The sequence below is a fragment of the Podarcis muralis genome, chromosome 8 (genome assembly GCF_964188315.1).
Source record: "Podarcis muralis chromosome 8, rPodMur119.hap1.1, whole genome shotgun sequence".
In the NCBI taxonomy this organism is placed as follows: Eukaryota; Metazoa; Chordata; class Lepidosauria; order Squamata; family Lacertidae; genus Podarcis; species Podarcis muralis.
Window position 1 is genome coordinate 84024407 of NC_135662.1, and position 26310 is coordinate 84050716.

Below are 26310 nucleotides of genomic sequence, written 5' to 3' on the forward strand. Positions count from 1 at the left end.
GTGCTGAAGGGTGGAGGAGACTTGCTGCAAAAGAAGCAGCCATCGCTCCTCCATCCTCCAAGAACCACATCATTCCAGCTTCTCCCCCCACCCCCCTATCCCCTTTCTCCTTTCCCCCTCCAACCAGTAGGGACCCAGGTTGCCACCACGTGAGCATCCGCCTGGCTCGGCCCTCCTCTTCTTGCGCATAGAGAATAGTAGGCGGGCTTTAACCGGGGTTTTTTTTCTCTCTCCTCCTCTGCCTCCCTCTCCGCCTCCCCCCCCCCCCCCCGCAATGTCAGATCCGCTGCAGAAGCGCGGGGCAGCCTGCAAGGCAGAAGGAGGCGCCGCGCGCAGCTGACGGGGGCTCCCCAAAAAGCCTGCAGCCGCGAGGAGGCGAGCGGAAGGTCGGCGCCCTCGCTTCGCCGGAGCGGGGACGGGGGGTCGCCTTGGCTGGGGAGCGGGGAGCCGTCTCCATCTTCTCCCCCACGAACGGCTTCGCTCCAGTATTAGCTTCGCCTGCGCCGGATCCCCGGCCGGAGAAAGGACCGAAGCGGAGGGTTCCTGCTTGCAAAGCAGCCGGGGGAAAAACGGGTGCCCTAGGAGAGGAAAGTCAGACGGTGGTTAGTAGGGGGTGGGGGTGGGAATTAATTGCAAAATAAACGCATGCGGCAGAGGCACCATCTCACCTCGCAGTGGGGGAAAAACTGGGTGAAAGAAGACACCCCCCCTCCCCAAAGAGCAAGCCCGGCTGGATCCCATTGTGTGTGTGCGCGCGCGCGCGTGGTTTAGTCGATCGGAGCTGAAGGTTATTGTGGAAGGAAGCGGCCTCCTGCAGCAGCAGCGTGTGGTCGGGAGTGGGCGGAGGGAGCCGGGGTGGCGGCGCTTTCCAACGTGGGATTCCATGGCTCTGGCGGCGGAGCTCTGGTGACCCGGGGAGAAGCGGCTCGACTGCGGCAATGCTGCCAGCAGCAGCAGCAGCACCGACGGCTCTGCTGAGAGGAGGCGCCTGAGCAGCTGCGGCGGAGGCGAGGGCAGGCGGCAGGATCCGGCCACATCCACCCTTCCCCCGCTGCCTTTTCGGTTTCCTCCCGCCGCCCCTCCAAACGGATTCGCCTCCCCACTCCACAAACCTCTGCGCACCGTTTGCGCTCTGCTCGCCACCCGAGGGGAGGCGAGGCGTGCGCGGCTTGGCTTGAGCGGGTCCCTGCGTCCTCCTTTTGCCCTCCTTCCCTCCGACGACCCCCGCGGCCAAAGCCCTTGGGAGCATGGCTACCCTGCTGCGGAAAATCGGGCTCATCCGGATCCACAACAGGGACACCGAGGACCCCAAGCATCACCATCACCACCACCGTCGCGGCAGCATCCAGCAAGGCTCCTCGCTGCGAGGCAAAAGCAACCAGAAGAATAAGCAGCAGCAGCTGCAAGGCACGCCGGCCAGCGGCTGCGGGAGCCCCGGCAAGGAGAGCTGCAGCAGCAGCCGAGGCAGCAGCCCCGCGCGCAACAAGCCCAAGAAGGTGCTGGAAGTGGCCAAGCAGCAGCAACAGGCGAGCCCCGACGGCGCGCCCGAGAAAGCGCAGCAGCAGCAGCAGCGCGACGCCAAGGAGGCTGGCTCGGGCAAGGACCCGGCGTCGGGGGGCAGTGTTGGGCGCTCCAGCACCCCGGCCTTGGTGCCGCCGTCGCTGGTGCCAGCCAGCCGGCAGGCGCACTGCACGCAAGTGCGCACCCGACGGCTGATGAAGGAGCTGCAGGACATCGCGCGCTTGAGCGACCGCTTCATCTCGGTGGAGCTGGTGGACGAGAGCCTCTTCGACTGGAACGTCAAGCTGCACCAGGTGGACAAGGACTCGGTGCTGTGGCAGGACATGAAGGAGACCAACACCGAGTACATCTTGCTCAACCTCACCTTCCCGGACAACTTCCCCTTCGCGCCGCCCTTCATGCGGGTGCTCAGCCCACGTCTGGAGAACGGCTACGTCCTGGACGGCGGCGCCATCTGCATGGAGCTGCTCACCCCCCGGGGCTGGTCCAGCGCTTACACCGTCGAGGCCGTCATGCGCCAGTTTGCCGCCAGCCTTGTCAAAGGGCAGGTAAGGAAAGAAGGGGCTCCTGGTGTGTGGGGGGACGGGACTCTTGTGTGGGGGCTCTCTAGGGCGAGAAGCAGCGGGTCCTGGCCCACTGAGAGGCCTTGGGTGGCACCCAGCCTGGTTGAAACACCCCTGAACCTCTCCCCCCTGCTACTATTTGGCCAGCTGGCTCCCTCTGTGACTCTGGTCCCTTTCTCTTGCTGAGCCTTGGCGTTGAAGGGGGTGTTCTGGAGCAAAGGCCTAGGCTTGGCTCAAACCCATCTCCTCCTGCGCTGCCATTTTGCTGCACTGCATTATCCACGTGGCTGAATACCAAACCGCACATGATGTGGGCGATCTGTGACTTCCCAACCTTCGCCTCTTAAATATTAAAGGAGGCCTAAAATTGGTCAGAGGAGCACCACTTATCGAATCAGATTTGCAGTCCCTCATGTCATGTTCGGTTGTTTCTTCTTAACTATCCCATTCTGTGTGCCTTATCCAAGAGATCCCTTACAAAAGGGGTAGCCAGTGCTCTCCAGATGTTCGATTTCCAGCACCCAGCAGCCCTTTGGTCCCAGAGTTTTAGTCCTGCAACACCTGGACAGCAGCAGATTGGTTATTTCATACCTTATAGTGTCTCCGAGGATGCGGGAGTGCACCTGTGGGACGATGCTCAGTTGTGCCCCAGCATCCTCTTCTGCAATACTGGCGAGGATACTGGGATGCCCATCTTGGGCCCACACACTGCCTCAAGAGCACTTACAAAAAATATTTCGGGACCTCAAACAAGCCCTGCCCAACTCCCCACCCCCCTCCCCCAAAGGGTGTGTAGAAAACCTTTTGCCAAACTCTAGCGCTGGCGGGGGGGAGGGGCAGGCAGGCAGGCATCCTAACCTCTTTCTCAAAGATGGGGGAAGATGGTTCTGGTCCCCAAATCTTTGTGTAAATGGAAGAGGATGACTGCTCTGTAGTATTCGGTGGGCTGAGTAGGAGAGATTCGTATTCTAAGAGGTTCTGTAGAATCCAGCGGTCAGCAACCCAACACGGTGTAAGCGACCCTTTGCCAGGTGACAGAAGGCGCCCAGGAGTGCCCCACAAAAGGTGACTTTGGGGGGCAGACATGCAAAGCCAAGATTTATAAAATTCAGAATTATCCGGAGAGAGTGAGTAAAAGTGAGTTATTCTCCCTCTCCCAGAACTGGAACTTTTGAGTCATCCAGTGACAAATTGACTGGCAGAAGAATTTTGTCATATAGAACAGTAACGTAGGCAGTCCCTGGCTACAAGATGACACGATGGCAACTACGGTACATCTGTTGGCTAAAAAGGGAAATACAGCGCATTGATGGAGACCAAGTGTGCCGGTGACTAAGAGTCTGATTCTGGGAGCAATTAATTCCAGGACTGGCCGGTCAAGTGCTCACACAAATGGAGGCACAGTGTGTTCTTTGCTCTGATCCAGAAAGGCATTTTTGATGTTTTAAAGCGGTCTCACAGCCTGACACAGCTATCTATATTGTGGTGCTGCGTGGAGATGGTGATGTTATGAAATGAAGCCTATGGCTTCAAAGGAGAGCCTCTGCAGCCCCGCTTAAGATTGTACGGATATGTGAGACAAAGCAAGGAGCACCACAGTTCTTGTGTATAATAAACCCCAAGCTCTTGAGGTGTCTGCTGAAATGAATGGGTATCAACTGAAGCCTAAGCTAGATAAAGCTACCATCTTGCCACGTCTAAGCTGCCTCCCCAATCCAGCACTTCCTATGGCCTTCTGGCTCTTTGTAATCTTAACTAAATATGTAGGAGACCCCCTTTATATCTATTTGTCTCCCTGTCTTTGGATAATCACATATATGTTTCATATATGTGCAACCCAATCCTATGCATATACATTTGGATGCGTTTAGAGGGATTTACACCCAAGTAAGCAGGGAGAGGATTGCAACCAAAGTCAGGTATACGGTCTTCAAAACAGAGACAGCAACAATTCCTCTGTTGTTTCATAAAAAAAAATTTGGGATGTGGTGGGAAGGGATTTTGGTAAGAAAATCCACGCACCCATTTATTCCTTTTTTTAAAAAGTTTCTGTAATGGGTGTACCTACATTGGCTAGCTCCCAATGAATGGCCTCAAGATCTTAATGTGCTTTGTATCTCTTCCTCCCCTGAAAACGTGCGCTATGGTCACAGACCAATGCAAAATTTGTATTGCTTTTAAATGTTTTTCTGTCGTCGTATGTCATCCTGATGTTCTGCGAGACGGCGGTATATAAATCTGTCTATAAATACATTTTTTTATTAATCGCTCTGTCATAAATTAAATTTGGTATTGACTAATGGTTGCAAACCCATATTTCCAGGTAATGGTTTTAAACAACTGCGTATTGCAATGCACTTACGCAGGTTGTAGATCCTTCTTGTGCTTCTTCCTGCCTTCCAGACATCAGTATCACTAAGCAAGACAGAGAGGACAATGCCCATTGGAACATCCTTAGCTGTTTGGGTTGCAGTCTGGTGGGAATTTCTGTGCAAACCCCACTGAAATGAAGGCATTGTGCTGATCTTGTTCATTTCGGTGGGCTTTGAGCATGATAGTATCCTGCTGGATTGCACCTTTCATTTTTTCTTTTTAATAGCTCCAGCGTAGGCATTGGGTATGTTCTTCTTCAGTGTTAACCTCCAAAGACCCTCCCACCCCCAAGTGCAGAATGTACATATACACAGATAAATTAAAACAGATTTGAAAACTAAGTAAAAAAACAAAAAAAAACCCAACTTTTAAAATAAATAATAATAGCTTGGTTGAAGTTAACTCTGAATACCAGCATGTTAAACCAATACTTACAGCCCCTTAGAACTGAATTGTATATATAGGGGGTTACCTGAACAAGTCATACTCCAGAGTAAACCCATTGAAAGCAATGGAACACAAGTCCATTTATTTCAATGGGTCTTCTCCGTTTGACTTAGCCAGATGTCACCCACTGAGTTAAATACCGCTTCTCCGTGTGGACCATGGGGAAAATATGTTTTGAGGATAGAAAGGACATAATTGTGGCACGATAGGACATATACTGTATTCTTAGGCTGGGTTTGAGACAGGTGGCCTTGGCTTTGCCAGTTATCACAGATATTGGGATCCAGCTCTTGGTTCCAAGAGATGCCATTCCATATATTACTAAGGGCAGACTATGTCCCCCTGGGTGATCTTGTATAATCCTATTTTTTTACTAGCTGAGCTTTTCAGTTTGCTTCATTCTCGAATTATGAATCCTTGTTTAGAAGTTTTAAGGGCAGTCTTGAGAACTAAGTGGCTGTTATAACTGAAAAGGTTATGTAAGCTTTGGGCTTTATATATCCGCTTCATTTCTTTGGAATATCTATATCTCACCTTTTGAGTGAATTATCCTCAAGCTGGCTTGACTGCAGCAGTGCACACCTGTGTAAACACTCAGCCCAAGCCCACACAATCCAACATCATCCCTTAGTCCCCCTGGTCAACTGATGGGGCCAGAGTGTGCTTCCTTCGACTCTGCAGTTCCAAGGCAACTGGCAGGCAGGGGTTGAAGAATCTCACTGCACCTGCATCTTCTGTGATGGATGGATGGATGGGAGCAAGTTGGTGTCCACCCCTTGCCGTGATGTTCTTCTAGAAGGCAGGGCATGAAAACTTCCAGTGGCCCAGTCCCTTGGCCAATGTCAGACATCAGAGAATGCCAGTGTGGTGTAGTGGTTAAGAGCGGTAGACTCTTAATCTGGTGAACCGGGTTCGATTCCCCGCTCCTCCACATGCAGCTGCTGGGTGACCTCACACTTCTTTGAAGTCTCTCAGCCGCACTCATCTCACAGAGGGTTTGTTGTGGGCGAGGAAGGGAAAGGAGAATGTTAGCCGCTTTGAGACTCCTTCGGGTAGTGATAAAGCGGGATATCAAATCCAAACTCTTCTTCTTTTTAGTGCTGGAATCTCAGGCACTTGGACCTGTGTATTCGTTAACTTACAAAAATTTCCCATGGAACTCAAGGGCGATTACATGCAGAGGATTGTACTGATTAAGTTGCTTACGCATACTAATAGTATATTCAGTTTTACTAAAATGACTTTAAGTGTTGAACAACCTTTTCACATTTAGAACAGGCCATTGAGCATGCCGCGTGATTGTCTTCTAGTTAACATTCCTAATCCACTGCTGCTTAATACATAAGGAGCATTTATCCATCTAATAAGCAGGTGTATTTACATGTAACATTTCCCAAAATTCATAAAAATACCAAGTTTGTTTATTCAGCTATAGATAAACACGTCAATACATTATAGTATACTTTGTAGATAGTCTACATGCTCTCTCTGGATATAACCTATTTTAGTAATTATATTAACTGGTTGGTATGTATCATTGCTTAGGAAAGGTATGACATACCAGTGGGATGGGAAATTTGATTTAAATTAATGATTTAAATTGTAGGGTGTGTGCTTTTTAACTCAACAAGAGAAAGGCCAATATAAATCATTGGTTTAATTCAAGTTTCTCATTATACTTCAAACCTTCCCTAAACAATTACCCATATTCCCTCAATTCTAATGAACCCACCTTGCCTTCTTAGAGTATCAGCAGCCCTTCTAAGTTAAATGTCTACCAAAAGACAATGAAATTGTCTGTGCCATTAGGCTCAAAGCAGTTTTCAGTGAGAAAACATTTTTTTACCCTGTGAAGAATGCGCAAAATGGGCATTTTGGATATCAGCTTGATGGACACTTCATTTTATTATACACAGGGAATGAGGAAACCAGTTTGATCTGCTTTTGCCCTGCTTTACCAGAAAGCCATGAGGAAACCAAATATTATATAGATGCAATTTCAGGGGAAATCCATGGTTTTGTGACATTTGCCATAATTATTTCTGCCAATACTATCTTCCTCCTCAGCCTTCCCCTCTGCTCCCCAAAAACCTCCTTGTAATTGTACGGCGATTTTCTCCTGGAAATACTTCTCGTAAATATCTGTCCATTTGGGGATTAGAAGATGAGGAGAGGTGGTTGCACAATTAATTAAACCATATTGCTTCATGTTTCAGGGCTAGATCATGGAACCACTTTCCCATCCATTAGTCATATGATCCTTTTTGCCGCTGATATGAGTAATTCATGTTACTTCAAGCCTAATGAGAACAATTGTCAGCGCTGGGTCTTTTTTGCATTCTTGCAATTAAAGTAACAGGCTTTTACTTAATTGCTTTATGTGACTCAGTCATGTCTTCTAGAAAGGAGCGGAGGATCGTGTTGTACTGAGCAAGCTTTTGAGTTCCCTAGAACACTTCAGCAGATTAGTTGTCAGGAAAGCCTACTACGGATGGGTGGGGCAGGTGGGAGTCCCCATTTAGTGCTGATCCGAAAACGAAATGTGGGAGGCAGGAGCAGACGATTCAATTAGGCTCAATTAGCTGCCGCAGTGAAGAGGAGGACCAGGTCCAGAGGTTCCTGCCTTGCCATGTGTGCCTATATATGAAGTCAGCATCAACTATTCTAATGCAGTCAACCTGCACCATTTTAAACTTAAACACTGAGACGAATAATTATTTCAACATTTGTTCCTGAACGCAGTCTATTGTTTCAACCCCTCCTTATCACATGAGTGTCTGTGTGAGAGAGAGAAAGTGTGTGCTTGCGAATAAGAAATACAGAGCTGTGATATAATTGCTACAGAGAAATACATTTTTAAGGGAAGGTTAAATTGCAACTCTAAATATACTTTGTAGGGAGTAAGCCTCACTTAGTACCGTGGGACTCCTAATTATTCACAATGCACTGTTTTCACTGGAATTCTATAATTTTAATTCTATAATCTAGAATATTAATTCCTATACTTGTTATTAAAAAAGTATATGATGTTCATGTGTTGTTGAAGAGCAAAGGGAAAATGCAGAGGTGAATGTTTGTCAACAGTTTCATAATGCTTTTTTGTAATTAAAAATGTGAAGGCAATCGCATAGGGAAGATGAGAGGGTAGTATTAATAGTAGAGTGTTGTCAATGTCTGTTTGATAATCTGAGCAACTGCTGTCCAGTAGCAGTCGGATTCAGCCCTGTGTAATACGAGTTGCATTATATAACCTGGACGATTCTGTTGCATAAGGCAGATGGTACCGACACTCTGGCTAGGAGGAACACTTGAGATTTCTGGTCCTGTTTGCAGAGCTAGTCTTTCTTAACACTGAGTTTAAGAAGGGCACTTGCACTGAGAGCGAACCTATTTCCATCTGTTGGGAAATACAATCACTGAATTTGTGAAAGCCTGAACAACTGGCATTATACCCATTGTGTAGCACTTGGTAAGATTCCCAGTGTTTCATCAGAAGAGCTTCTGTCAGTTTAATCAGGCAATGTTAAGATAGTGCTTTAAATGGAAATAAGAGCCCTGTTGGATCAGACAGGGACTCCCTCTAGTTTCCAACAATGCATTGCAGGAGATTGAACTAAATGGCCCTTGTGGGCTCTTCCAACTCCTCCATGATTCTGTGAATGGCCCCAAATTGATCTCCCCTGGGCAGCCCATAGAAGGGGAATCGGGAGCAAAGCACATGTTAATGGATCACTACAATTATTGGGATTAGTAATTGCTGGTGTTTCCTGCTTGGCAGGGGGTTGGACTCGATGGCCCTTGTGGTCTATTCCAACTCTATGATTCTAGTAGTATACTCCTTAGCCTGTCTTACCGTGTGGAAAACGTCTAGCAAAAAAGCGCCTGAGCTCCAAAAACTTATTTACGTAGCATTAACTATTATTTAAGGGACGCGGGTGGCGCTGTGGGTTAAACCACAGAGCCTAGGACATGTCGATCAGAAGGTCGGCGGTTCAAATCCCCGTGACAGGGTGAGCTCCCGTTGCTCGGTCCCTGCTCCTGCCAACCTAGCAGTTCGAAAGCACATCAAAGTGCAAGTAGATAAATAGGTACCGCTCCGGCGGGAAGGTAAACCGCATTTCCGTGCACTGCTCTGGTTCGCCAGAAGTGGCTTAGTCACGCTGGCCACGTGACCCGGAAGCTGTCTGCGGACAAACGCCGGCTCCCTCGGCCAATAAAGCGAGATGAGCGCACAACCCCAGAGTCGGTCACGACTGGACCTAATGGTCAGGGGTCCCTTTACCTTTAACTATTATTTATCTCAGTAATAAGACACAGGAGACGTAGGGTTGTTTCCAGCTAAGTTCTACTCAGAGAGCCATTGAAAATATTGAGCCCAAGTTAGTTATGTTCATTAACATAGATAGGTCTACTCAGAGTAGGATTGGCTTTGGCCGCAACCCCGAGTGGCAATTCCATGCTCCCTGGAAAGGCAGCTGAGGGGCTATAAGTTTCTTTAACTTCCTCCTCCACCAGGGCGGGGAAAGTGAGGTTGCTGCCAGAGGCCTTCCTGATGCACAGAGGAAAACTCTTCCCCTGACTGATGCATATTAACGCTATAACGACAAATAAAATTCAGCAGCTCCACAGGGACTCCCACAAAACTTGAGCAAAAAAGTGTGCTGAAAAACTCATCCTCATTGGTGCCCAACCGCACCTGAGAAGCATAGAAACATAGACTTGTAGGGTAGGAAGGGAATTTGAGGGTCATCAAGTCCAAACCTCCTACACTGCAGGAATCTCAACACACGGTCCTCCATTCTATTTGAAACAGTACAAAGCCCTGCATAGCTTTGCAAGTGTGCTAGTGATTTTATTGCTGCACCGCTTGGAGGGCCAGGGAATACCATAAATGGGGCGCCACTGCTGAGAATGAAGGTAGATGCTGCACAGTCGAGAAGGCCTTTCCCGAAGATCTCAAAATATGGCTGAGAAAGCCCTGCTGTGATCCATCTTTTACTTCATGTCATGATTCTGATGTTGGCTGTGAATCATCAGACTAATGAGATGGGACCGTGGATTTGAAAATGTGTTTCAGGGAACCTTGGAAGCTCATTGAGGCTCTTCAGTGAGGAAACTCACCAGTGGAAGACAGCTTGGCCATAATTATCTTCTCTTCCCACAGAATGTGCAGCTTCGAAGTACCTTCAGATCTGTTCTAGGCCATGCTCTCAATTGACATGGGTCAACAGTGAAACCCTATGGATCTGGCCATTAGGGAGAAACACAGAAAGCTGTCTTACATATGAATCAGACCATTGATTGACCTAGCTCAGGCCTTCAGGCAGAGGTCGTTCCCAGCCCTACCTAGTGATGCCAGAGACTGAACCTCCGCTGAGCTTTGGCCTTTCCCTAAAGACAGACATCAATTGGTGAACCACCAACCATTTGGTTTACAGTCACGCACGCTCACCAGTTATGCCCAATTGCTTCCCTTTATGAACTGAATGTGATCCTTGGAATGTGACCTGGAATTATTGACAGTGCACAAGGCAGCCATGGCAAAACAAGTTGATCTGGAAAAGGCTCCCTGAAGGTAGAAAACTTTAGACTAAGACATGCTTACCAAAAAATGGTTTGTAGACCCAAACCATTACAAAACACGGTGTCCTGCCGGGGCTGTGGGACTATTGAATACAAATATTTGTGGATCAAGGCTGTGGGCATATTTGGGCAGGCCTGTGGGCACACTTGGACTTTTGAGTGGGGGCCATGGACACCACCCCTCTGGTCACTTCTCTCCCCCAGACCAACCTCCACTCCCAAGAGACAGAAAGAGAGAAAGTACATGCACATACAATTTGCATTTCTTGTCGTCTTCTTTCTCTCTGCCCCACCCCCTTGCATTAGCTTCATTTATTTTGCAGCCAGTCTGTCCTTCAGCCAGTCAGATTTGAGTGGAATCCAACTTCATCCAATCACTTTTCCTGTCCAGTGAGTGATCAATAATTTCCACCCATTAAGCCCATCAGAAGTGTGGTTTTACAGTTCTGTCCCATAGTATTTAAAAGGACCCAGTTTCTCCTCAGACCAGCCTTTTGTAACTTAAATAGCAGCCAAATGTCAACCACCTTTTTATGGGGGGGAAATGTAGCCTACATTTACTTTATAATGGGGTGTTTGAATGAGATTGGCATCAGTGCCTGAACAGACAAGCACTCTTTACCTAGAAATAATTTTTTCCACTTTAATCTCCCAAATGATTCCTATCAAGTGAAAAGCCACTGAAACATTTTTAGCATCTGCAAGTCAAGAAAATGCTGTTGAGAATTTTTGGATAAAGTGATGCATATCTCTGGGGCTCGGGAAAGGATTTAAGTCATTCAGCCAGGCTATCCAAACAACTCTTAAGAGTTTATATTTCGTATCTCTCAATTGAAAAGTCAGTCACATTTCCAGCACATTCTGGTGTGATGAACCCAGAAGAACCCAGAATGGGACTTTGTGGAGAGGAGCTGAATTGATTCTACCAGGGGCAGAAAGCAAATTAAACAGCAGTGTCTCCAAGTACTCGCTTTCCCCTTTGTTCCCTACAAGTGAATTATTATTATTATCATTATTATTATTATTATTATTATTATTATTATTATTATTATTTAATATTTATACTCCGCCCATCTGGCTGGGTTTCCCCAGCCACTCTGGGCAGCATCCAACAAAATATTAAAATACAATAGTGCGTCAAACATTAAAAGCTTCCCTAAACAGGGCTGCCATCAGATGTCTTCTAAAAGTCTGGTGGTGGTTGTTCTCTTTGACATCTGGTGGGAGAGCGTTTCACAGGGCGGGCACCACTACCGAGAAGGCCATCTGCCTGGTTCCCTGAAATTTGGCTTATCGCAGCGAGGGAACCGCCAGAAGGCCCTCAGAGCTGGACCTCAGCGTCCGGGCAGAACGATGGGGATGGAGAGGCTCCTTCAGATATACTGGACCGAGTCCGTTTAGGGCTTTAAAGGTCAGCACGAACACTTTGAATTGTGCTCAGAAATGTACTGGGAGCCAATGTAGGTCTTTCAAGACCGGTGTTATGTGGTCTCGGCAGCCGCTCCCAGTCACCAGTCTAACTGCCGCATTCTGGATTAGTTGTAGTTTCCGGGTCACCTTCAAAGGTAGCCCCACGTAGAGCGCATTGCAGTAGTCCAAGCGGGAGATAACCAGAGCATGCACTAGAGCAGACCACTCTGGCGAGACAGTCTGTGGGCAGATAGGGTCTCAGCCTGCGTACCAGATGGATCTGGTATACAGCTGCCCTGGATACAGAATTGACCTACGCCTCCATGGACAGCTGTAAGTCCAAAATGACTCCCAGGCTGCGCACCTGGTCCTTCAGGGGCACAGTTACCCCATTCAGGACCAGGGAGTCCTCCACACCCGCCCGCCTCCTGTCCCCCAAAAACAGTACTTCTGTCTTGTCAGGATTCAACCTCAATCTGTTAGCCGCCATCCATCCTCCAGCCGCTTCCAGACACGTTTGTCATACCTTCTTGTGTGATAAAGAACACTTGTTGCAGCGAGGGGGAAACCTGCCTTTCCCCCTGGACTATGGGTGTCTCTGCCTTCACTGACCACAATCCTCCAGTGGGGTGCAATGCGCCCTCTTGTAGATATGCAAGTATTGCCTACCCACAGACACCATCCATCATAAAAATGACGGCCATTTCCACCAATTTAACTGTCAATAAGGGGCCACTCGGTGATTTCAGTGAGGTATAACTCAGTCTACCCCAGGGGTCACCCATCCCTTGGGAGCTAGTGGGTACATTTTGAATCTCTAGAAAGTGTCGTGAGTGCCAGTCACAAAATGGCTCTTGTGGGGTGTGGGGCATAACACAAAATGGCGGCTGCAAAGGCTGGGCCAGTGACTACAGGAATTGAGCAGGAAGAACGTACTGTCTCTCATGCATTGCAAATTTTGAGGGGATCTTTTACTGAGGCCTATTATGGGTGCCAGGTATGTTGGTGCCTTCAGGCTCTATATATGTGTCCCCTGATCAAGCCTACGGAAGAAAGAAAAATGAACAAAGAAAGAATTCTCCAGTACAGTGGTGCCTCGCAAGACAAAATTAATTCGTTCTGTGAGTTTTGTCGTCTTGCGATTTTTTTCGTCTTGCGAAGCACGGTGTCGGGAAAGCTTTGGAAAAGCTTCAAAAATCACCAAAGTCTTTAAAAACCTCAAAAAAGGCTACCACACCGCGTTCTATGAGTTGCTCCTCGAAGTCAAGTCGCAACTGTATTAACGGTGTTAAGAAAAAGGAAACAAACTTGCAAGACATTTCCGTCTTGCGAAGCAAGCCCATAGGGAAAATCGTCGTGCGAAGCAGCTCAAAAAACAAAAAACCCTTTCGTCTTGCGAGTTTTTTGTCTTGTGAGGCATTAACACCGTTAATACAGTTGCGACTTGACTTCGAGGAGCAACTCATAGAACGCGGTGTGGTAGCCTTTTTTGAGGTTTTTAAAGACTTTGGTGATTTTTGAAGCTTTTCCAAAACTTTCCTGACACCGTGCTTCGCAAGACGAAAAAAATCGCAAGACGGCAAAACTTGTGGAACGAATTAATTTCGTCTTGCGAGGCACCATTGTACTTTTTTGCATTTCCACCACATATGATAAAATGTTCCTTCTTTTTCTTTACATTTCCAACATTTATTATTTGTCTTATACATTTTAGCTAATTTCACTGGTGTAATATACTATCTATACATCATTTTTATGATATTCTCTTTCAAAGCATTACAGGCTGTAAATTTTATCCTTTCATTCCACAACCTTTTCCATTCTTCCTACCAAAGAACTTAGCTTTATTCACACGCATGTGCTCAATGTCCCTCCCACCATTAATGGACATCCAAAGATTTAAAGTTGGCTAGATGTTATGCATTCCTTGCAAGTACATTTGTTGCTGCTATTTAACAGGGATAAGTGGTTATGGAACTTAGGGCTCATTCACACTTCTCTGGGTTCTGTGATTTCTTCCATTTGTCCCATGATTTCTGGGCACTGCTCCAAGAGGTTTTTCTTTCGTCCCGCCGCATTCCCCGGGAAAACCCCGCTGTCTGCTGTTGAATCCGAACAAACGTCAGTCCGCAGAAAACCCAATTGATGTTTGTTCCGATTCAGAAGTAAACGGAAGTTGTGAATGAGCCTTTACTTTGCCACATACATAAATAATGTAAGTTGAGAGTATTACAAATGGGAACTGTTAAAGTGGGGACAGGTTTTTTCTTTATATTGCTTACTAGGAGGCTGTATCATACAACCTTAAGGTTTTTGGAATTCATGGTTGTAATAAATCCATTGCTCTGCAATCAGCAAGACTTATTTGTGGGATGTGAAACACAGGAGCAGTCAATTACAACATTCCTAGAGTGTACATGTTTAGACATGGGGAGGGATGTTTGTCCAGCCAGCAGGTAAACTTCCTGCTTCCCTCTGGGCTGGGACAGACTTCCTCTGCATGTGACTAGAGTGGGTGTGGCCTCACCTGTGCAGGTAATGATAAAAGCACAGGGCAGGGGCAGCCATCTCTCTCTGCCATCTTCATCTTCGAAGAAGCAACATCTACTAAGCTAAAGATGCCCTCTTGGCTCCCAGCCAAGAGAGGAGAAAGGGACTATCTTCTTATAAGATAGAATCCAAATGTATATTACTTCACTAAGCTTAAGTCTGCCTTCTGGGATCTGATTGTGAACAGAATGTGAGTAAACTCTTTTTATACTTTTGTAAAGGACTGTGTCGTGTCTTCTATTTTAAGAGGGAAAAGGGGGAAATTACCAGAGTGATTATTATAGAGGCTTAAGCGAGCCTGAGCAAACGCTGCCGTTGCAAACTTAAAATAAAGGGGAATGTTTTACTCTGCTGATATTTTGGGAACTTGTTAACACAAGTTGGATAAGGATATAATCACACAATATATCCTCTCCTGCATCCCTGAACATTCCCACATTATTTACATCACAAGCATGTATCCAGAGACCCCAGTTCTCGCATTCTGAATGTGCTCTGTCCTTAAGTTATGATTCAGTAGCTCCCCTGTTGATTGTCGCTCTCCTTCTGTGAAACTGGTTGGGCTCTGGGCTGTTGCTGGGATTTGCTCAGTCAGAAAACCATCACTAAGCTGGTGCTGTGAAGCTGACTCTGGAAACATGTTCCTATCCATTGTATCTGTGCCTTTCTCGCCTCTTTTTTTGTGGCAGCTTAGAAAAAGCAAATTCCATGTTAGGGATGATTGGGGAAGGGATTAAAAATAAAACTGCCAATATAATAATACCATTATACAAGTCTGTGGTGCTATCACGTTTGGAATGCTTTGCACAGTTCTGGTCACTGTGGGTAAAGGGATATTGTAGAGATAGGGGAAAAAAGCTTTAGAAAAGGGAAACAAAAATTATCAAGGAGATGGAGCAGCTCACCTAGGTATTTCTTTTAAATGGCTGGTGCACTTCCTGTTGTGTTTGCTTTTACTTAATTTGTGGGTTGAACAAGACCTTAAATTTGTGAAATTTCCATTCTGAGTTTTGAATCACTTGATGGTTGTATAAGAAGCTGATGTATAGAAAATCAATGTGCTGTTTCATGTTGCAAAAGATGCTGCGTTTCTTCCAGAATTATAACCTAGCTAGTGTCAAAGAGATTTTCAGATTTTTATAGCCCCAGGTGAGCTTGCATCACACTCAGTTATGTGAGCAAAGTGGGATTTACTTCTGAGTAAACATGAATAGGATTAGGCTGAATATACAGGATTATATCCCTCAATAAAGTCAGGAGGATGTAACCACCCTTAAAGACCCTGACCATTAAGTCCAGTCGTGACCGACTCTGGGGTTGCAGCGCTCATCTCGCTCTATAGGCCGAGGGAGCCGGCGTTTGTCCGCAGACAGCTTCCGGGTCATGTGGCCAGCATGACTAAGCCGCTTCTGGCGAACCAGAGCAGCGCATGGAAACACCGTTTACCTTCCCGCTGGAGCGGTACCTATTTATCTACTTGTACTTTGATGTGCTTTCGAACTGCTAGGTTGGCAGGAGCTGGGACCAAGGAACGGGAGCTCACCTCGTTGCGGGGATTCGAACCGCCGACCTTCTGATCAGCAAGTCCTAGGCTCTGTGGTTTAACCCACAGCGCCACCCGCATCCCTACTGATGTAACCACAGTACTAGGTAAAAACAGTAATGTTGGTTTAAGGGTACTGGGAACTGTAGCTCCGTGAGGGTGAAACCACAGTTCCCAAGATTCTTGGGAGGAGTGCTGTAGTGCATGGTGTGTACAGAGCAGGCATGTCCAACAGGTAGGTCGTGAGCTACCGGTAGATCACTGGACATCTGTGGTAGATCACCGGTAGATCACTGGCTCCCCCCCCCAAAAGATGACCAACAAATTTTGCTCCCCTAAAAAAATCTCAATAACTGTGCCCTGCACCCCTAAAAATGGGACTTTCCTTCCTTTAAAAAAAAGCTCATCAACTTTGACCTGAAACCCCCCCAAAAGTGGGTAGATCACTGCCAGTTTTTAACTCTGTGAGTAGATCACAGTCTCTTGGGAGTTGGCCACCCCGGTACAGAGCACAGAAACGAAAACAAGACCAAAATAACTTGGTAGGACAAAATTTGTCTCTTGGCTTGTGCCTCTCAGGCAGGGGCAACCTATGCTTTGGCAAGGTGAAGCCATTTGCTTTGGGCAGTGAATCTGACCCCCGCCCCTAATGTTGCACCACTGCCAGCACTTCATTCATGCCACCAGCCTTGCCACTGCAGCTGCCTTGTGGCAGCACGGCTGTAGCCACAGGTGAGGGTACCGTTACGGCAATGGGGCTGGCAGCAGCACAGTTGCATCGGTGGAGGCAGTGGGGTGAGGACCCAGATCTGCAGGGGGAGGTGGCATCGGGGCACCTTACCTACGGCGGCAAAAAATCTTGGGCCACTCCTGCTCTCGGGACTAATTCCAAGAGGTGGGTGCACTTGTTCAGTGCCAGATTCAGAAACGTTGAAGCAATCTTGCTGTGATCCCAGAAGATCCCACTTATACACTGCCTGCTAGGGCTTGGTTTGACAAGTTTTTGGAACTGCTTGTTATAGATAGATATCCACACAGATAAGCATTTCTGTTCACCCAAATTTTAATTTTGATTTCCTAGCAAATGTGTTCCCATTTATTACCTGTGTAGGCTTAAAGGAGGGGGAAAAGATGGAGATGACCAGCAATTTTGAGCTGTTTATTCTATGATGATAGTATTAGTGCAAAATGACGTAGCTATAATAATGAATTCATTCATGATCAATAGTCATTTGTAAAGGTCATGGTGTTAGTGGGCGCATTATAAATTGCAAAGAAGAACCTCTCTAAGCTGCATCTGAACTTCTTCTCTTTCCCCTGTTGAGCCTGGAAAATGGACGTAGGCAGAATTATCTTGGTTGTTAGTGAACTTGTAAAAAAAGTAATCATAGAGTTGGAGATAATGAAAGAAATGCAACAACAGTAGCTGCCTATTGGGGACGCAGGTGGCGCTGTGGTCTAAACCACTGAGCCTCTTGGGCTTGCCGATCAGAGGTTCGAATCCCTGTGACAGGGTGAGCTCCCATTGCTCAGTCCCAGCTCCTGTCAACCTAGCAGTTCAAAAGCACACCAGTGCAAGTAGATAAATAGGTACCACTCCAGCGGGAAGGTAAATGGCGTTTCCATGCGCTGCTGTGGTTTCAGTGTTCCGTCGTGCCAGAAGCGGCTTAGTCATGCTGGCCACATGACCCGGGAAAACTGTCTGCGGACAAATGCCAGCTTCCTCGGCCTGTAAAGCGAGATGAGCGCTGCAACCCCAGAGTCGTCTGCGACTGGGCTTAACTGTCAGGGGTCCTTTACCTTTAGCTGCCTATTGAGTATGTCATGGAAGTCCAGCCCTGGAGTTACGAGAGCATGAACGGCAAAAAGGAAACAGGGCTGAAGAGAAAGGAGAATGGGGTTGAACCATTGATCAAGTGGGGCAATTGATCAACCCCATGAGTAGGAGTGACCAGGTGAGACAGACCTCTGCAAGTGTGAGAGCTTTCTTCTCCCCACCATGCTAAAATGCACTGCCCTTCAGAAACTCACTTTTATCTGGCTTTATCTGCAATCGGCGCTTAGCTGATTTCAGTTCCCTGCTACGGGCGGATACTGAATAAAGCTGCAAAAATACTCAAAAGAGATTGACTGACATTTTTTTAAATAAAACTAATGCTGCAGTCCTAAGCACATTTAACAAGGGAGCAAGAACTCTGTAGGGTTTGTTTCCAGAATAAACCCAGTTAGGACTGCTGTGAAATTATACGTGCTGGAATATGGTGCTGCTGTTTTCCTAAGTGATGAGCTGCTTCAAGAGCAATGGTTGGCTTCTTTTGGAAGATCACCCAAACTAATGGCATGCTTCTAACGCATCTGGTTTTTTTACATACATAGGCAAACTTGAATATGTTGTTGTTGTTTAGTCGTTTAGTCATGTCCGACTCTTCGTGACCCCATGGACCAGAGCACGCCAGGCACTCCTGTCTTCCACTGCCTCCCGCAGTTTGGTCAAACTCATGCTGGTAGCTTCGAGAACACTGTCCCACCATCTCATCCTCTGTCGACCCCTTCTCCTTGTGCCCTCCATCTTTCCCAACATCAGGGTCTTTTCCTGCCTTGCCGTGGCGAAGGGGCTTGAATAACTCAGAGAAGCTATGAGCTATGCCGAGCAGGGCACCCAAGATGAACAGGTCATAGTGGAGAGTTTTGACCAAACGTGATCCACCTGGAGGAGGAACCGGCAAGCCACTCCAGTATCCCTGCCAAGAAAACTCCATGGACAAAGACAACAAACTTGAATATAGGTGGAGGCAAACAGCATAGGCCAACTTTAGGTAGCGAGTTATATCCATTATCCCCAGAAAGAGATATTTGTGACCCTAAAGATTCCTTCCATTCTTCAACTCAGCCCCTAATACTTGAGTCTGCCTGCTTCAATCTGGGTCCCCTGGGAGAGCAGAAGATGTATCGCCTCCTGAAGATTCAGGTGGGTTTCAAATTCAGGGCCGTCTTTATCCAGGGGTGCGGGGCAGCCAGGCGCCAAATTCTGGGGGGCGCTAAATGTATACCTACTGTCCATCTTGATTGGCGGCAGTGAAAAGCAATGGAGCGAAAGTCCCTGCCCCCCTCCTCTGTTGCTCTGTAGCATCACATACAGTGGTGCCTCGCAAGACGTAATTAATTCGTTCTGCGAGTTTTTTCGTCTTGCGAATTTTTCGTCTTGCGAAGCACAGTTTCAAAAGAAGTTTTGGAAAAGCTTCAAAAATCACAAGAGTCTTCAAAAACCTCAAAAAAAGGCTACCACACCGCGTGCAACTGCACCTCTTCAAGCAATGCACCCTGGGTATTAACGGTTTTAAGAAAAAGGAAAGAAACTTGCGAGACGTTTCCATCTTGCGAAGCAAGCCCATAGGGAAATTCGTCTTGCGAAGCAACTCAAAAAACCAAAAACCCTTTCGTCTTGCGAGTTTTTCGTCTTGCGAGGTACCACTGTATTCCTGACGAGCCAGGAAACAAAAGCAGTTTTATCCGTTGTGTCATTGTTACAGGTGAGCGATTTCCCCCCCTAAAAAAAAGGCAACAACTTTGGCTTCCCCCCTCCCAAAAAAGCTCAATACATAAAAGTTAATTTGGGGGCAGATAAACTAAATTTGGGGGCACTGGGCAGATCTTTGCTAAAGACATATGCTAAAGTTTACATTCCACACCTTTCTCCAATAAAGCAGGGCTGGATGGGGAACTTGTGGTTCTCAAGATGTTGGACTCCCACTGGTTCTAGCCAGCATGGCCAGTGGTCAGGGATTATGGGGATTGCATGAGAGGTTCCCCAATCCTGCCCTAAAGAGCCGTTCATTGAGCATCTTGGGTCATTAGCGAACAATTTGATCACTAGCAGCTATACAAAACAGACACATACTTGGCCAGCATTCATAACAGTAGGCTTAAAAGATAAATCCCCAAGAAGCAAACGTTATTCTATAGAATGAAGGCGGACTAGGAAAAATAGGGAAATTTCTAGCTTCATTTGTCTTTTTCTTTTATGTGAAATTTATTTCATTGTTTATTTTCCCCGCATGTTTATAAATTGCTTAATAACAGAACAGTCTCCCAAGTGTTTGCTGTTAACTGTGAAATGTATGCAGAAAATCCCATTCATATTCTCCGACATAAATTATATAATGCAAAATCCACTTTGCAGATTTCACAGATATAAAATTTAATAGACTCAAACGTCTGCGAAGAAGATCCTCCTTCCTTGGTTGCTCAGCTGGATGCAAAATACTATCTTCTCCTATCAGCAGGGTGCAAACAAACCACTATATTTTTCCAATGCCTCAGTTGGGCGCAAACAAATTCTATCATCCAGAAGCCCTGGACGCCGGAAGCAAACAACTTACATAAAGTGTGAAGGAAGGGAGGAAACCAGCACATTAAAGAAGGCTAGGATAAAGTCTTTGCAATCCAGAGAATTCCTTCTGCACTGTGGAACAGTTTGCAAGACGGATGTGCAAGAACTTCGCAAGAGGAGAAGCAGGTTGCGTCCAGAGAAACTGTACCATGTGAAGACACTTGCTTCACGCAGCTAATAGTGGACATGATTTGTGAAAGTGTTTGCACATCCAGTTTTCTCCCCATTCATTCATTGCTCCCTTGATTGTTATCTAGTCAGAGTCTGAGCTTACTTTATTAACAGATTCCAGAGAAAGGTTTGGTCTGTCTTTTTAAATGGGGGAGCATTCAGACATGCAACCCACACCTTCTCACTGAAGCAGTGCAGTCCAAGAACTTCTTTGCCACATGACTCTTCTGATTGTGGAAACTGAGTCCTGTATACCTGAAGGAGCGTCTCCACCCCCATCGTTCAGCCCGGACACTGAAATCCAGCACCGAGGGCCGTCTGGCGGTTCCCTCATTGCGAGAAGTGAGGCTACAGGGAACCAGACCTTCTTGGTAGTGGCGCCCACCCTGTGGAACACCCTTCCTTCAGATGTGAAGGAAATAAGCAGCTATCCTATCTTTAAAAGACATCTGAAGGGAAGTTTTTAATATGTAACGCTGTACAGTTTTTAACACTTAGAATCATAGAATCATAGAGTTGGAATAGACCCCAAGGGCCATCGAGTCCAACCCCCTGCCAAGCAGGAAACACCATCAGAGCACTCCTGACATATGGTTGTCAAGCCTCTGCTTAAAGACCTCCAAAGAAGGAGACTCCACCACACTCCTTGGCAGCAAATTCCACTGTCGAACAGCTCTTACTGTCAGGAAGTTCTTCCTAATGTTTAGGTGGAATCTTCTTTCTTGTAGTTTGGATCCATTGCTCCGTGTCCGCTTCTCTGGAGCAGCAGAAAACAACCTTTCTCCCTCCTCTATATGACATCCTTTTATATATTTGAACATGGCTATCATATCACCCCTTAACCTCCTCTTCTCCAGGCTAAACATGCCCAGCTCCCTTAGCCATTCCTCATAAGGCATCGTTTCCAGGCCTTTGACCATTTTGGTTGCCCTCCTCTGGACTCGTTCCAGTTTGTCAGTGTCCTTCTTGAACTGTGGTGCCCAGAACTGGACACAGTACTCCAGGTGAGGTCTGACCAGAGCAGAATACAGTGGCACTTGATTGGCACTCCCAATACTTGATTGGGAGCCGCCCAGAGTGGCTGGGGAAACTCAGCCAGATGGGCGGGGTATAAATAATAAATAAAGTCCTGATTTACTATTTGGCTTGATTTAATTGCATTTTAGGTGCCGAGGATAGGAAGGAAGAATAGGAACACTTTTAGTTATTTTCTTTTTCTAAAAAAAAGTTTTCATAAAACTGGATGTGCAACCCCTTTTTTTTTAAAAGCAAAAAAAAACAAACAAAAAACCCAGTTGCTAATGTGTTGCTTTCCGATCTGTGTAATCAGGGGTAGTTTATTGTCTGTTTAAATGGCAACAATGCCGACTTACCAGCAGGCACCGCAGATTTCTTAATTCCGCCTCTGACCTCAAGCTTCAAAACAAAATTTTCCCGTTGCCAGTTTCCGTGTTTATCTAGGAAACGACAGACGTGGTTTTGACAAAGCCAGAGTAAACCCTGGTAAGCCTTCGCTCCATTGTAACTATTTCCCAGCAAATAACGCTGTGGGGAAAATGGAATGTATTTCAGAGATGTGCTTAGTATTGGTCTTGCTCTTGTTAGAGCACTGGTTATTAATATATCGGCATACAACAGCAGCCAGAGACCTGTTATTTGCTTAACGGAAAGCATACGAAACGTAAGGGAAGTTATTGTGATGGTCAGATTAGCAGCCGGGAGCAAACGACATGTGATTCATCCGTCTCATCTGGCGTTCATCCATCTGCCCCACCCATGTTAAAACATGGGGTTTCTTCCTTGTGAATCTCTGCATGTGGGGATGAGTGCCTTTTCTGTTCCTTGCTACTGCAGGGACAAGAGGGTTGGAGTGATGCAGCTCAAGACACAAGGCACTGTATTCACATGCAGCACAGAAAGCAGGGTTGAGAAGAGCCTGCTGCGTTCATACTTTGTCGCAAGAGTTCCCCCCATTTCATGTTCACCTGTGTGGGGTGTTTTGCCTTGGCAGACCCAGCTGTTGCAGTAGACCAGTGGTCCTCAAACTTGTTTTCCACAGGCCACACTTTCAGAATAAAAATTTGCTCGCACCACACCGAGAAAACATTCTAAAACAAAAAGAAAACAACTCCTGGTGCGCTTGATTTATCACATAGAACACAGCTACTTTATAATAGGAACATGGGTCATCCATAAGTATAAAATAATGCAGCTACATAAGAACATGAATCCTTCTCAAAACAGAATTATAAGCAAGTCTCTTATAAACTCAATGAGAGGCGAGCGCTTGCTCTTGCTGGCTATTCTCATTTATATTATGCCTAATTTGAAACCAAAAAAACCCCTCTCATCTCCTTGTTAACACACAAAAGCCTTTCTCTTTCATACTTGTCAGAATTTTTTTTGAAAATATATCCATATTCTGCAAATTTTATTTCTGTGTGTGTGTGTGTGTGTGTGTGTGTGTAGATAGATGACAGGTAGAAAGATAGATAAGATAGATAGATGATAGATAAAGATGATATAGATAGATTAGATAGATAAAGATGATATAGATAGATTAGATAGATAGATAGATAGATAGATAGATGATAGATAGATAGATAGATAGATAGATAGATAGATAGATAGATGATAGATAGATAGATAGGTGATAGATAGATAGATAGGTGATAGATAGATAGATGATAGATAGATGATAGATAGATGATAGATAGATATAGATAGATAGATAGATAGATAGATAGATAGATAGATAGATAGATAGATAGATGATAGATAGATAGATAGATATAGATGATAGATAGATAGATAGATAGATAGATAGGTAGGTAGATGATAGATAGATAGATAGATAGATAGATAGATAGATAGATAGATAGATAGATAGATATAGATAGATAGATATAGATAGATAGATTAGATAGATAGATTAGATAGATAGATAGATGATAGATAGATAGATAGATATAGATAGATGATGATAGATAGATAGATGATATAGATATAGATAGATAGATAGATAGATAGATAGATAGATAGATAGATAGATGATATAGATAGATAGATGATAGATAGATAGATAGATAGATGATGATAGATAGATAGATAGATAGATAGATAGATAGATAGATAGATAGATATAGATGATGATAGATAGATAGATGATAGATAGATAGATAGATAGATAGATAGATAGATGAGAGAGAGAGAGATGAGAGAGAGAGAGAGAGAGAGATACTATGCTACACTGAAGTTCCTTTGATTGTCCTTGAATCTTCCTGCCACACCCTTTGAGAATGACTGCAATAGAGTACGGTACAGTGGTACCTCGGGTTACAGACGCTTCAGGTTACAGACTCCGCTAACCCAGAAATAGTACCTCAGGTTAAGAACTTTGCTTCAGGATGAGAACAGAAATCGTGCAGCGGCAGCGGGAGGCCCCATTAGCTAAAGTGGCACCTCAGGTTAAGAACAGTTTCAGGTTAAGAATGGACCTCCAGAACGAATTAAGTTCTTAACCTGAGGTACCACTGTATTGGTGTTTTTTTGGCTAGAATACTTTTCATGATCTTAGAAAGTGAAGGTCCGGCTGTGTGCTCAGGCTGCAGAGAGAAGAGGTCTTGACCAAAGTGCTCTCTTCCAAAGTGATCCTTAAGGAAGCACAACGCCCTGCTAAGGAGATGCCGCCCCATCTTGCACTGCGCTGCTGGCCAAAGTTATTATGGCTCTCCTGTGTTTTGATCCTTGGCGGTGTGCTGCGATTGGCTGCTGAGTTGTACCAATTGAGGTTAAAGGGAGAGAAATTCCTTCTGCCAGGTGTGGAGGTGGTGCAGAGTTGCACCATGAATGGAGACCTGGCCACTGGATGGAAGGGCTAGCTCCACCCATGAGGCAAGGTGAGGTGACTGCCTCAGGTGGCAGGATCCACAGAGACAGCAGATCAACCCTTCAAGGAATGCATCGCCCGTCACTTCTGCCACTGCCGTGGTCGCAGCAACGACTGCAGCATACTCAGTAGAGGCCGGATCTGCTGCCTCCTCAGCAGCTTTCTCTACAGTGGCCTCTTGGTGAATAGGTACCTATGACATATGTGGGGTCTCCTGCTGGCTTATTTTACATGGCAGCAGTACAGCCAGTCAGCTAGTATATTTTAAATACAGTGGTACCTCAAGTTACAGACCCTTCAGGTTACAGACTCCACTAACCCAGAAATAGTACCTCGGGTTAAGAACTTTGCTTCAGAATGAGAACAGAAATCGTGCAGCGGCAGCGGGAGGCCCCATTAGCTAAAGTGGTACCTCAGGTTAAAAACAGTTTCGGGTTAAGAACGGACCTCCAGAACGAATTAAGTTCCTAACCTGAGGTACCACTGTATAGGATTTCGTCCCAAGTCTCTTTCAGTGGGACTTACTCAAAAGAAAGTGAACAGAGTGTTGTAGCTTTAGATGCCCTCGAATCTTTGCAACTTGGCAGGTGTTTGGGGGCAGGAATTTACAGAGCGGACGCCAGCATGGCTAAGACGGGACGGGGCAGTAACACTTAGGCATTTCAAGAGTTTGTGGTTAAGAGCGGTGGACTCGTAATCTGGTGAACCGGGTTCGATTCTCTGCTCCTCCACATGCAGCTGCTGGGTGACCTTGGGCCAGTCACACTTCTCTGAAGTCTCTCAGCCCCACTCACCTCGCAGAGGGTTTGTTGTGGGGCAGGAAGGGAAAGGAGAATGCTAGCCGCTTTGAGACTCCTTCGGGTAGTGATAAAGCGGGATATCAGATCCAAACTCTTCTTCTTCTTCTACACATACATATATGCATAATTTTGTCCGTCTGCCACCTTTCCACAGTTCAAACCATGCACAGTTCAAACCATGCACAGCCAAACTGAACCATTTCCACATAAATTGCACAATCGAAAATAAAGATGAAAAAACAAAAGCAACAAACTTCCCCTGAAAAACAGCACACCAGTATAGTCGATTGAGCTTGCACATCACAGTGGATACAGTTAGGACTTTGCCCTTAGTTTGCCTGTTGAGGCGAAGGAGATGCAGAGGACAAAAGCCTCTTCAGGCATCCCTCCAAATGTGGGCAGCCTTTTACATTAAGTCTCCCATTTAGTGCAGGATAAAAAATATTTTTTAAAAAAACCCATATGACTGCAGGGGGATGGAATGGTGAATTCACTGAGTTCATTTCTAATGTCCAAAATTCTCCCCTGCTAGAATGAGAGCTTTTGGGCTGCTACTGTTGTTATTGTTTTTTAATGTTCACATCGCAGCATCTTCCATTTGACTATTTTCAAGCCCAAAGCTTGAGAAAGGCAGCGCAATAACTGAAGATGCCTCCTTTTCCCTTGAACTGGGATCCACCTTCAAGTGAGGAGAGGGCAAAAGAGGTGATTGTCTTCTAACACTTTCACCCCCCCCAGACTGTAATAATAATTATTTGTTTATTTGTTTATACCCTGCCCATCTGGCTGAGTTTCCCCAGCCACTCTGGGCAGCTCCCAACAGAATAATAATAATAATAATAATAATAATAATAATAATAATAATGCAATAAAACATCAGACATTGAAAAATTCCCTAAACAGGGCTGCCTTCAGATGTCTTCTAAAAGTCAAGTAGTTGTTTATTTCCTTGACATCTGATGGTAGGGCGTTCCACAGGGCGGGTGCCACTACCAAGAACGCCCTCTGCCTGGGTCCCTGTAGCTTCTCGTAGGAGTTAGGTTAGGACGGAGGTTGTGCCCCTCCATGGG

The 26310-nt window shown here is 46.0% G+C and overlaps 1 protein-coding gene across 1 annotated transcript in view; it reads left to right on the forward strand.

Moving 5' to 3' along the window:
- Positions 1-249: 249 nt before the first annotated feature.
- Positions 250-26310, forward strand: part of UBE2QL1 (ubiquitin conjugating enzyme E2 QL1) — a 30167-nt gene continuing 4106 nt past the window's right edge. The window contains exon 1 of the mRNA XM_028738070.2: positions 250-2069. Within this exon, the coding sequence (XP_028593903.2) occupies positions 1248-2069 (822 nt within the window). The 5' untranslated portion in view covers positions 250-1247. The remainder of the gene's footprint in view (positions 2070-26310) is intronic.